This window comes from Artemia sp. Qi Xiang Cuo, chromosome 17, assembly GCF_049724085.1.
Source record: "Artemia sp. Qi Xiang Cuo chromosome 17, ASM4972408v1, whole genome shotgun sequence".
In the NCBI taxonomy this organism is placed as follows: domain Eukaryota; kingdom Metazoa; phylum Arthropoda; class Branchiopoda; order Anostraca; family Artemiidae; genus Artemia; species Artemia sp. Qi Xiang Cuo.
Genome location: NC_142810.1, coordinates 39,946,151 through 39,959,271, shown reverse-complemented (window position 1 = coordinate 39,959,271; position 13,121 = coordinate 39,946,151). Strand labels below are relative to the sequence as shown.

At 36.5% G+C, this 13,121-nt stretch overlaps 1 protein-coding gene across 3 annotated transcripts in view; it reads right to left on the bottom strand.

Annotated features, from left to right (window-relative positions):
* The window catches only part of LOC148942191 (uncharacterized), a 131,422-nt gene that overhangs the window by 61,009 nt on the left and 57,292 nt on the right, over nt 1-13,121 (bottom strand). For all 3 annotated transcript variants that reach the window (XM_089103460.1, XM_089103462.1, XM_089103461.1), the window contains one exon: nt 1,213-1,269. In XM_089103460.1, coding sequence (XP_088959586.1) covers nt 1,213-1,269 — 57 coding nt within the window. The remainder of the gene's footprint in view (nt 1-1,212; nt 1,270-13,121) is intronic.

Below are 13,121 nucleotides of genomic sequence, written 5' to 3'. Positions count from 1 at the left end.
AGGTCCCATAGAATAACAATGGAAGGAACATAAGGCAAGCAAATCCATTGTCTCGGCAAATAACATGGAGATTCCTAGGGGCGTACGCAAATAGTATAGGAATTCCTAGGGGCGTATGCAAAATGGTACCTCTTACCCTACTGTGGTTGGTACCAGGTTGACCTCAATTTCTACGCAGCAGGTCTCAAGTTAAGAAAATATTTCAATGTTTGCTATTTTTCTGTTGACGGGAGAAAAAAAATGTTTGTAAAGTTCAGTAATAGCAAGATGTCATAAAAAATTCAGTATCTTTTTTGTTTATTTTTGAAGCACCTGTATTTACGCAATAAAATAATTAATTATTAATATTATATATAATTAAAAAATTATATATAATTAATAGTATATATAATAATTATATATATAATTATATATAATATAATTATTTATATATATATACTAATATAATTAATTATATATAATAATTATATTCCTCGACAATCAGTTGCATTTTTGTTTTAACAATAAAATAGTTATGTGACAAACATAATATTTGTACAATACGTATTGTGCAGAAAGATTTGCAAAATCCCAAAACTCCCTACCCCAATTGATTATCGGGTAACTACATTCGAGTTTCGGAGAACAATCTTGGATTATAAAGAAAAAAGGTGAGGATTAAAATATGACATCGGATGAATTTTTAGGTTACTACTTTTCAATATTTCATTGGGAGGGGGGTCAGTATCTAGAACCATGCTTTTCCCACACTAGGAACTGAGACCCGTATTTAATGTTTCATCATTATATAAAAAGGTTTGAAAAGTTCAGAAATAGCTAGATGTCATCTAAAATTCATTGATTTACAGAAGAAATTATTAAAAATGCAATAAAACTAGAAAATGAAAAATTCCAAATGACAAAGAAAACAGTAAAGTTGAGTAAGCGAGATTTTTAGCATCCATAAACGTTTCTTTTGAATTTGATCAACCTTTTCACAAAAAGCCGAGCATCTTTTAGTGTGGCTCAGCAGTTTTACAAGTCAAAACAAATAACCGTGCCAATATTGTAATACGACAAAAGCAGAAGGCAATTCACGTGAAGACGACCAAACTGAAATTTGTAATTGATAATGCATTCATTTATTAGTTTTTCTAGGCTTAGGCTTAATAACAATTATATAGTGTCGAAATTTGGGTCTTAAGAAAAGAATAGAAAAGTCGTCTCTCTTACCTTTACCATATCGTATGAACTTATTCCTTTTGTCACAGCTGCAGAGGACGGCGAATCCTGCAGGAAAATCAAACAGGTATTTTATAGTTAAAAACATCACAAGCAAAACGAGACAAACAATTTGCACACTCCGTTTTTTGTTAAAAGTAAATAAATGAGATAAACAAAATGAACACTTTTCTGCGTCTCAAGAATAGTACCGAAAGTTCAACGAATCAACTAATTATTGATAATAATTCATCTAATTAATAATACGAGTAATATGTTAATTTTGATTGGACCATTTTCTAGTTTACATTGTTAAAATTAAAATTGGTTTGACAACAGCCAATATTGAAACGATATATAAAAAAAAATGCTAATACTTTGGCTAGTGTAGTCTAATGTAATAACTATTTACTTTCTATCAGGCAAGTTAAATTAGAGATTGCATTAAAAAAAAAATATTTTGAAGTGATTTTTCGGCCAAGATTGTTCTTTTCGGCCAACCGTCTAGGGCTAAACGGAAATCAGGTCGTCCTCGTCTGTGGCGGGAGGACGTCATAAAGAAAGATTTAAAGGAAATGGGAACTTCATGGGCGGGTGTAAAAAGGGAGGCTTTGAATAGATAGGGATGGAGGAGGAGCGTACGTAGCTGTGTTGGTCTCAGGCGGCTTGGTGCTGCAGACAGCTGTTAGTAGTAGTAGATTTTTAGAAATATGTTATTTCGGACCTTTTCATTTGTGAGGTAATATATCCCAGAAAAGGGTGTATCTAGAATTTTTGTGGGGGGGGGGGGAGGGTTCAATAAAAAAACTTTAAAAAAGGATCAAAAATTCGTTTGCATACATTTTCGTCACGGTTTTACGAGTCAGACATTTTTCTGGGGGGGGGGGGAGGGGTAAAATCTCGTACCCCCTGGATACAGCCTTGATCCCAGAGTTGTTTTTTTTAAGATAATCAAACAAATAAAATAGCTTTTTTTTTTATTTCATCTTCAAGTTAACCATTATGGTCTTTTTCTGACATCTGTAAAAAAAAAATGACTTGTCTACAGGGTTTGGAAAGTTTTTCTTACGAACAGAATACTGTCGAAGGACCTTTTTGAAGGAAGTGTGAAATGTTGGTCTATCACTGAAGAAAAAAAAAATAATTAAACAGAAGCATATTGGGTTTTGGAGAATAATGAGATTAATTCTCTGGCCTCATCTTCATAGATGGGACATCCATCTCATCAAAATATTCATTATCGATATACAACGATTTCATTCACACCTTTGGTTCGTTCTGTTCTTAATACAAAAATTTATTTAAGTTTACATATGGTGCAGAGGCCAGATCATTCAAAGTGATAGAAAAATTATTTTCTTCTGGAAGAAGCTCATGATATATATATATTTTTTTTTTAAACCTAAAAAACGCATAAAAATTTTGTTTATATGTATTTTTGTTACGTTCTTACGAGCAGACAAACATTTCGGGGGGGGGGGGGGTCAAACCCTTTAACCCATCCCCTTTGGGTACAGCCTTGTATACTACTACTCTACTGTTTGACATAAAGCCTTTTAACCAAATAAAATACGTCTGACCTGATTTTTTTTCAAGCTAAGTAAGTCCAAATTGAACTTTGATAACGTTGATTGCAATAAATTGAATACTTTTTGATACCAGTTTTACGCTTAATTCAGGTGTAAAGTTTCTTCACGCCTAGAGACAGTTCAATAGGGATACATCCTTTTAATAGACAGTGAAAAGAATAACAAAATCTCTGGATATTTCAGTCACATACACAGTAGCCGTCTTCAGCAGATAAACTGCTGAGGACGTTTATCGTCTGTATATCTACTGAGGACGGCCACTGTGTATGTGACCGAAATATCCAAAGATTTTGTTATTGTTTTCACTGGCTAATAAAAGGATTCCTACCTACTAAACTGTGATTTGTACGTCATAGAAAGGCAGTATGGTCTTCGAATAAACCTATAAAGTTTCTTAGATATTCATTATCGCAAAGTTTGGGTGATTAAGGCCGAAATGTTTTTTATTTAATGAAACAATCAAAACTATATTTTTTGCAGCAAAATAGATCTGAAACTAAAAGAATAAAAGGTGAAATATCAATTTGAGCACAGCTTCGAAGATAACATCTCACCGGAAGAAGAAAAGTGGTTCTTCTAAAAACGTGGATGACAATCCATTCTATGCGTATTCTGAAGTTGAATAATGCATCTTACTTTTTTAGGACAAGTTCGGAAATATAATCAGATTACAGAAAAAGAAAAATACTTGAAATTTAGTATTTTATGCAAAATACTAGGCAAAATCATAGTACAAAAACTACGGACAATGCGTGTGATTCTGTTTTCTACTTAAACAATAAAAGCACTTTTAGAACTATTTATTTTAGTCCTTGACAAAATAGGAAAAATAGATAGATTTCTTTTTAAGTATAATTCAGACTATTATTATTGTTCCTTTTTTACATTTTAATTATTATTGTTCTATCGTTCACGTTTTGGATTTTAAGAAATAGCAACTAATTATTTAAAATTATTTAAAATTCATTTTTGTTTGCTAATTCAACATAAAATCAAATCTTTCACGAACCACTAAATTAAGTTTTGGTGTTTTAATAGAAAAAATCATTACAGAAAAATTGTAGGTCCAAGAAAAAAAATATGATAATTTTCAGTTATTCAGTACAAAAAGTAGCACAAGAATAATCCTCTCAGACCATTAATATTTTTTGATAAAAACCCCAACATTTCGTAAATAAAAAATTTTTGTTAAATAACAATAAACACCAATAGTTTATAAAAACATACAGGATGTTTTTTTTTAAATTCAGTATCAGCAGTCTTTTGAGAACTACATATTATTATTGTATTTCTTGAGCAAAAAAAAAGAAAAAAAGAAAAAAAAATGTTTCTCAGCACAACAAAAGGAGTACGAATATCGAGTCTCGGACTTTCCACGGAAGCCACTTATTGGACAAACCGCAGACATCATCAGTTTTAGCGAAGATAGGTAGACAGACATGTAAAAAAAAACAAAAAACGATGAACCATAAGTAACATATTTTGCTTTTTAGTTCCCGGCGGAAGTTCAGTTTCCAGAAATCATTGTCAGTGTCTCGCACCGTTGTTGGTGCTAAAACAACCCTAGCATTTTCAATACATTTTCGAAACGAATATCCCAGTAACCCAGAATAACCGACTCCAGCTTCCAGAAAAAAGATTCTACCCCTTGTAATGAAGGCGCCCAAGCATGGTCTGCGTACACCAGAATGATGTGACATAGGTTAAAATGCACACCTAATGCTCTCTCCATCCACGCCAAACCCACACATTCCATTAAAGCCTTCCTCTTTACACCTCCCAGGAAGTTTTTATTTCCCTTAAATCTTTCCTTACGACATCCTAACACCCCATTCGAGGACAACCCACTTTTCGTTTCGCCAAAGACAGTTAACCGACAAGGACAATCTTTGGCAATCTATCACCCTTCATCCGCAGAACTTGTCCTAGCCATCTCATCCTTTCTCTCATTATAGCCTTAGAAAGAGGGATCGAACCACATTTTTGTAAAGATTACTGTTTGAGATACGTTCAGTCAGTCGTGTACCCCAAACAGACCATAGGCAATTTCTCTGGAAAACATTTAGTAACTCCTCTTCCGTTTTTTCTTGTGTCGTTTACTAGGCTAAATTTCCTCGAGGGGCGTCACTCCTCAAGATCACCTAGCAGCGCTGTTAACAGCCACCGTTTTGGTTAGATAAACTCGCGAAAGGTCCACTCTTATGCCTCTATATGGCCACCCAAGGGGGATTCCCGGGGATAGGGACGGAGGAAGGAACTTATGAAGGAGCGGAGACCCTAAACAATCTCACAACACCGGAACAGATCCAACCTTTTATCCTCGTCGAACAATCAGTACCCAGAAATTCAAGAAAATCTAGGATTTTGGGGGAGGGAAGGGGGTGGTACCCAGGGACCTTGCGTGCATAACTACGCCCAATTATCTGGGTTTCTTTCTTCATAGTTTCCATGTGATCGATCTAGGCATACTAATTTTCAGAGAAGTGGTGTTGCCATTATATATTGTTTATAACGATTAAAAATAATTATATGTACTAGTTTTTTTACAATTTGCAGCAAATTGTGGTTAAATTTATTTGAAGATATAAACGGGAAAGCCACCAGGATTGAAACTCAGATTGTCCCAGACTGACACGTCCGTAGAGGGAAATTCTTTATAATTTTTCACTTTTCTTCTGGGTTATATCAAACTTAGCCCCCCCCCCCTCAATTGACACCACTGGATCCAAATAGGCGATGGTCCCTCTAGGATTCAATTCAGTGTACCGAGATAGCATAGAAAATAAAGAAGACTTGAGTATTGTTCATTACCTTAATACTAAATCTTACTTTTGAAGTTTAAGATATAGGGCCAAGCATACACTGACCTTTATAGCCTGCTTAAAGATAAATTTGGTGAAGTTCATGTTCTGGGCTTTTCTGATCCAACTCAAATACTTTCTCACCAGTTCATAGCAAACAATTTATTAGCTATTACGATAAGGGGGAGAAGGGTGCCTCATAGGGCTGTAAAGCGCATTCGAAAATACTAGAAAATGCTGCACCAGTAGAAAATTGAGTCAACAATAAATCAATCAATAATATTAGCCACCAAAATAATCGATAAATACTGACGGAAATCGTCAATCAAAACAATACCCAGCAACCTACGTCTGAACATAACAGTGCGAAAATACTGGATAAATTAGCAAAACTGTATTGGATACGTTTAAAGCAAACCCCAGTGTTCCTACAATACTCTGATGCTGACATGACCCCTACAACAAAGTACGAGGTAAGAGGCTTTTAAATAGAAGAGGAAATGGCGACTTTTTTTTTTAAAAATGTCTGGTAGATGGGCCGCCTGGTTCTAGCCGTTTACCCCACGGAAAATATACCCCGAAAATAAGCCATCCCCCCCCCCCGCCCCGTGGAAAATAAGGTTTTCCAAATCCAAGATTTGTTTTTTTTTTTTGTTCGTTGAGAAGTGCTATGGAAAGGGAAAAAGGGGAACTTACAAACCATAAGTATCTTAAAAACGTCGAAAAAAAACCCGCAAATCCATTTTTTTTTTTAAACTTCCATATGAACTTCTACGATTAATGGCAGTAGCGGATAAAAAAAAGGAAAAAATGCAGGCGAAAAATCATCAAAATTAAGCTAAAAATATATGGTATCAAAAAGTTTAAGAAGGTTTAGATTTCCTTTGAAAGGATTGGGAACCAACAAATTCTTACTGTTCAAATTTTTACGGACGAAAGCATCGTCAAATTCTACAAGTTTGTCTACAAGTATATCTACAAATACTCCTATTCCTCATCCATACCTTAACCTCATGGTCAATGAAATTTCGGAGTCTTCTCATTAGAACAGAAATTGAGAGTTCCAGTCCTTTTTTTTAAGGTCCAAAGGAATTGGAGACCAACCAGCCGCATGGAGAGGATTATTGGGGGGGGGGGGTATTTTCTGATGGAGGATTTTCCATGGGGGTATTTTCAACGAGGAATATTCTTTTAGGGGGGATGTTCCACCGGGGTATTTTCCACTGGGGGGTATTGCCCGCAGGGGTAAATACCGGCCACCGGGCCTCCTAAGCTTACCTGGCAAATCAGAAGCAGACATGCCAGACATGAGGAGACACGTGGAGAAGACTAGGACCTTCTCATCCCCCAAATATAAAACTCAAAGTCAGTTTTTGCTTCATAGTTTTCAACATTTCAAAATAATTCATCTGTTGTTCACCTTTCATTTGAATTTAATCCTCTCCAACACCCTCCCCATAGCAAGGAAAAAATGTCTGTAAAATTTTATATTTGGGCGAAGGGAATATATATATATATATATATATATATATATATATATATATATATATATATATATATATATATATATATATATATATATATATATATATATATATAGATATACCCCTTGTCAAATTGAATTATTTTTTACGAGCTTTCTTATGGTGTAGTTCGTTTTATTGTACGATGCCTCCCGGCTGAGTAAATCAAGAATTCAACTTTATCATAATCGCACGTTTTTCACCTTTGTGAAAGTGGAAATTGCCGTAACTGACCGAAGGATTAACCTCCGTTCAGTTACGACATCAAATGAACAAAGAGCTAGATTTTCAGCAACCCTCCAAGATCTATAAATACGCTAATGTTTCATTTTCTGAAGTTTAACAACTTCAGTTTAAACAAGGGTACTCGAAAAGAGTCGGTTACAAACAGTCGTTTTCTGACAAATCAGTCTCCGAAATAAACATTGCTCCGGAGGGTAAACTTAAGGCAATCAAAGACACTTCTTCCACAAAAGCGGCTTGTTTCTTGTTGTCCCAAAGCTGTTGGATTTCAAAGCTGTTATTCCTATAGAAAATCTAAGATGTGCAATCAGCCTGCAGGTTTAAATCTCCCCTAAATGTGGAGTACTACAAGTGTGTTTTTGCAAGCGTGAATGTGGTGACAACAACCAACCATCCACTGCAGTACAGAGAGCATGCCCAGAAGAAGAAGCTACAACCCCTCCCCCCCATAAAAAAAATCTGAGAAAAAGGACAGGCAGTCAGTAAATACCCAATAAGTTACCTTTTTTTTTTACCAAGTAGTCGAAATTTCTGAAGTTATATTATAATCATTTTGTATTAAATTCAGTTTAAACGACCAAAGTAGTACAAAAAGTAGAAACGCCACGTTTGGGCTCTAAAATAAGGCTTGCCTATTCCTGAGAAAACCTTGATGACAAATTGTCGTAACAAAATAGAGAAGGAACCCAAGCACTGTCTGCACTTTTGTCGTAACTACTTTAGCAGCAAAAACGGGCGGGCAAAAATGTCGTATCCGTCTTTGTTCGACCTTTTGACTTAGTTAATCTCATCCAACAGGAACAAAATTCTACCAACAGGTCTCTGACTAGCGAATTTAAATTGGCGTTCTTTTTGTTTTTCTATCTACCATACGTTCAGCTCCACAAAAACTGATTTTTTCAATTGCGTTTTTCTCAGAATTTTTAAAAAGTGCGGTTAGGACATTCTTGCTTTCACAAGGCAATATATATATATATATATATATATATATATATATATATATATATATATATATATATATATATATATATATATATATATATATATATATATATATATATATATATATATATATATATATATATATATATATATATTGCTTTAAGCGTTCACTTTTTTAAACGTTCATTGTTACGTCCGAGCCATGCCATAGTCACAGGCTTTCATCTTTTCTGTTTTCCAAAAAAACCTTGTCGATCACAAAAATGCCCAGACCAATCATATATTTTATTTTCTGGAGTTGAACATTGTTATATTCGAGAAATTGCGAACAAGATATATAATCGGCCCTATAGACATGCGTAATATTAGTTTTGTCGACAAGTTCGACTATAGTATGGCCGGGGCTTTATTTCCAAAGCATTTTTATAAAACCTTAAAGTATATTGTGAAAACTGAATATAACATTGAATACAAGCAATAACAAAAGAAGTGTTTTCTTCAAATAAAAGTAAAGAGCCATGTTAAGACTGCAAACAAGCAGAAAAAAGTACATAATGACTATCTCTCGGCAAAAAAAGCCTACTGGCCTGCTTTTCTTATAGCACAGTCAATATAAGGTTCGACCGCAAACAAATTGCAACAGAAATGATTTTTACACCATCTTGTAGAGAAAAAAAAACTGTACAACATATCAAAAGTTGAGAAACCTAGTGGGGTGCAAAATTAGTGTTTTTTAGCGTTTTGTGTTTTATTTTTCGTTTTTAAGCCTAAATTTTCGATTTTCTCAAGGCTTAGAGTTTACTTCATGGGAAACACATTTCTGATGTAGTTTTATGTGTTGAACTCGAATATTACATCAGATTTAAGATACGGGGAACCAAAAGTCTTTCACATTCATCACCATTCACGAAGTTCGCGATTCTATTATAACATAGTCGTTTGACCACATTTCTTGATTAGTTTTATGCGATTAACTCGAATATCACATCAGATCAAGGATATGTTCAACCGACAGTGTTTCACATTCATCACCAAAAGGTTTCTTCAAAATAATCAATCATCTCTTAATGTATTAACTGACTAAAATCACAGGTAACAAAAATCACATTGGTAAAAGGCAGGTAACTTTTCAAATGACTTGAGACATTAATCACTGGCAGTGTAGTTTGAAACTTCGTCGTCGAGATCGTCGATGAGATCTTCTGATTTGGGAGAATTATCACATTCTTCTCCCTGACAAGTTTTGCACGCGAGAGTGCAAGACATGCCGTTTCTTACACAAGTGCACCGAGCAGAGGTGCAGTTTGAACGGCAGGAACACTTAACAATCTTAAGAAGTTGGGGAGGTGCTGGGGGTAGGTCCGTCATCACAGGGTAGAATGTACCATTTCGGTCCTTCCAGCCCCACTCTTGAGGGTCCAATTCTAGATTACGGTCGTCATTCCAGGCGTGTACCTGAAAGTAAACTCTATAGCTGTGAAATGCTGCAGAGTTGGATGTGGGAGGTAGCTGCTCTGGGTGAACAAAGGCCGTTGCTGTGAGGAGCTTTCTTTCGAAGAGCTGCTTTCGAAGCTCGTTCAGATTTCCCCCCTTCTTTCCACCATATATTATAAGAAGTGCGTCTTCTACGGCTTCCTTGACTTCGATTTTTGTTGCTGCCTTCTTCATAAAGACCTTGGCAGATGCTCGAAAACTTTCGTCTTCTATCACTTTTTTCAGGGTAAGACCTTTTCCGATGTTGTGGACACGTGATGTAGAATCAAACAGTTCGTGGTAACGAACTGTAAGTAAGGAGCGACCCGGCTCAATGGTAACCGAAACTCTAAAAAACGGGATTTTGATACCAATAGATACATCAAAAGAATCATATTTCAATTCTGATTTCAAATATATAAGTTTCATTAAGTTTAATCTTACTTATCAAAAGTTACGTGCCTGAGAAAATTTGGCTTATTTTCAAAAAAAGGGGGAAACACCCCCTAAAAGCTATAGAACCCTAATTAAAATCATACCATCATATTCAGCGTATCAGAAAACCATACTGCAGCGGTTTCAAGCTCTTATCCACAAAGATGTGGAATTTTGCATTTTTTGCCAGAAGAAAGATCACGGATGCGTGTTTATTTGTTTTTTTTTTGTTTTGTTTTTTTCCCCAGGGGTGATCGTATCAACCCAGTGGTCTTAGAATATCGTGGGAGAGCTCATTGGAACGGAAATTAAAATTTCTAGTGCCCTTTTTTAGTGACCAAAAAAAATGGAGGGCAACTAGGCCCCCTCGCACGCTCATTTTTTTCCCAAAGTCATCCGATCAAAATTTTGAGATAGCCATTTTGTTCAGCATGGTCGAAAATATGATAAAAATGTCTTTTAGGATGACTTGATCCCCCAAAGTCCCCAGGGGGAGGGCTGAAAGTTATGAACTTTACTCAATGTTAACATATAGTATTGGTTATTGGGAAGTATACAGACTTTTTCAGAGGAGATTTTTTCTGGTAGGTGGGGGAAGGAGAGGGTCGGGGGCTATATGGAAGGATCTTGCCATGACGGACGTTTTCAGGGGGGCAGGGACATTGCTATGCAGGGGGCGCCGGATTTCCCAGCATTATTGAAGAAAAAGATCAGGAATTAAATAAAAAAAAAATCAAGTTTTTCAACTGATCAACTGATTGTGATTAAGAGGTCATTTTTAAAGAACTGGAAAAAAATTCGAACTATAGTTTAAAGAGCAGGGTATTGACTAGGGGGCGAACCCCCTAATATACGTGTTAAAAATTTATGAATATAGAAGTTCGTTACGTAAGTTAATTCTAAGTTACGTATATTTATTACTAATAAAAACGTTCGTAAATAAAATTAAACAAGTTTCGAGAAAGCCATTTAACCAAATATAATATGCAAATTTTGTTTTAATTATTCATGTACGGTGAGCCAAAATCAAAACCTGCATTAATTCAAAAACGTTCAAAAATTAAATAAAAAAAACAAGTTTTTTTAACTGAAAGTAAGGAACGACGTTAAAACTTAAAACGAACAGAAATTATTCCGTATATGAAGGGGCTGTCCCCTCCTCAACGCCTCGCTCTTTACGCTAAAGTTTGACTTTCTCACAACTCAATTTTTTTAAACAATAAAAAAACTTTAGCGTAAAGAGCGAGGCGTTGAGGAGGGGACAGCCCCCTTCATATACGGAATAATTTCTGTTCGTTTTAAGTTTTAGCGTCGTTCCTTACTTTCAGTTAAAAAAAACTTGTTTTTTTTATTTAATCACACCCAAGGAATGCATGGGCAAAGAGGATCAGACCACATACTTCTTGGCCTAATCTTTTTTTCATTTCATGAACATCCCAGCACCTTCGCTCTTTATTTTTCTTTGGCTCTGGGGCGAAGTACACCTTGTTAGTGGAGACATCACAGTGGTAGCAGAGAAGGACCAGAAGATCCGTATCTTCTCAAATAACGGCAGTTACCTTCTGTTTAGCTGATTCGATAGCAGCTTTTACAATAGGCACGTCTGCATCACTGGGGGCTTGGACTACAAAATAGCCTGTTTTCCGGAGATGAACTGCAAGCGCACTAATGAATCTTGACTTGTTTTTCTTGTTCCCGAGTAATTCTTCTTTCTTAACTTTCAGACGCATGTCATTCGTGAAGAAAACCTCGTGACCAATCGTTCGATTACGATACGAATGGGCCATATCTTTGATGGAAGGTCCACTATCATACCCATCGAAAACAACAGTTGCGCCAGGATACTTCCGCGAAATATACAGAGAGTAGCTTTGTATGATACCCGCATACGTGTCATTTTTTATCCATGGGACTCGGTGCAATAGAGATCCGCCATCAAGTACGTAGTGTGTCCCGTCGTTCAGCACACACGGAATTTCTTCGAATTTGCATGCAAGTGCAATGGCCTTGGCGAATTCGGCCTTGTTTGGCACTCTCGGCATAAATGAGCTGTCAAACAGAGCAGGGATACGAACAAAGTTCATACCGGAAGCACTCTGATTCAGGAAGTCTTGTCCTTTTGGCTAACGTAATGAAGCGTTGGAATAGCAAAGCTGGATCCAGTCGCTTGCAATCTCCTCCAGCTGTTTGCTTTGTTGTTATATGGACTGCCTGTTACTTTCTTCGGAAGACAAAATCCTTAGCCACTTTTCCAGTCATAGCATAAAGGATTTTTAGCCCGACAGCCTTCGCACAGTCAACGTTTGCAGATTCATATGCAGTCAAACCGGTAGCAATGCTTCTAAGCTGGGTATCCCCTCCGAATGGTGAGCCATTTTCAAAGTGCGTGACCATCACCTGCGTATCCTTGAAGTCTCGTTCTTGTCTGGGGCCTGCGTTCTCCTTGTGCTGCTCGCTTGTCCCATAGAGAATTTGCGTCAGATCTTCCATTAGGAGGTTAACAGCAGAGCAGGTTGGGCGTGCTAAAACCCACAGCGACCTCTGGGTTTCGGTCATGCCCGTACCCCTAGTCAGTCCGCCTGCTGTTTTCAGCGAGCGCATAAGCTCTTGTTCAATAACTAGATCCGTCGACAAGCCAGCCCAATAGCGATCAGATCGTCTGACGACGTGCATTCCTTGTTGGAATGAACTATGAACAGTAGGAGGGGTTTCTTCAAGCTTCACCATCTTCTGAAGGTATATTCGGCACGATTTGGCGTAGTTGTTGTGACCACAGGCCGCAAGAAAAGGTAGCATTTCAGACACAGACTTTAGGTGTAAGTCCCAAAGCCCCATCCGCTCAGCTTTGATAAAAGAACGAAGTATCCCAACCATATTCATAAGCTGAAACCACAGCTTTGAAGTTCTGTGCTGAG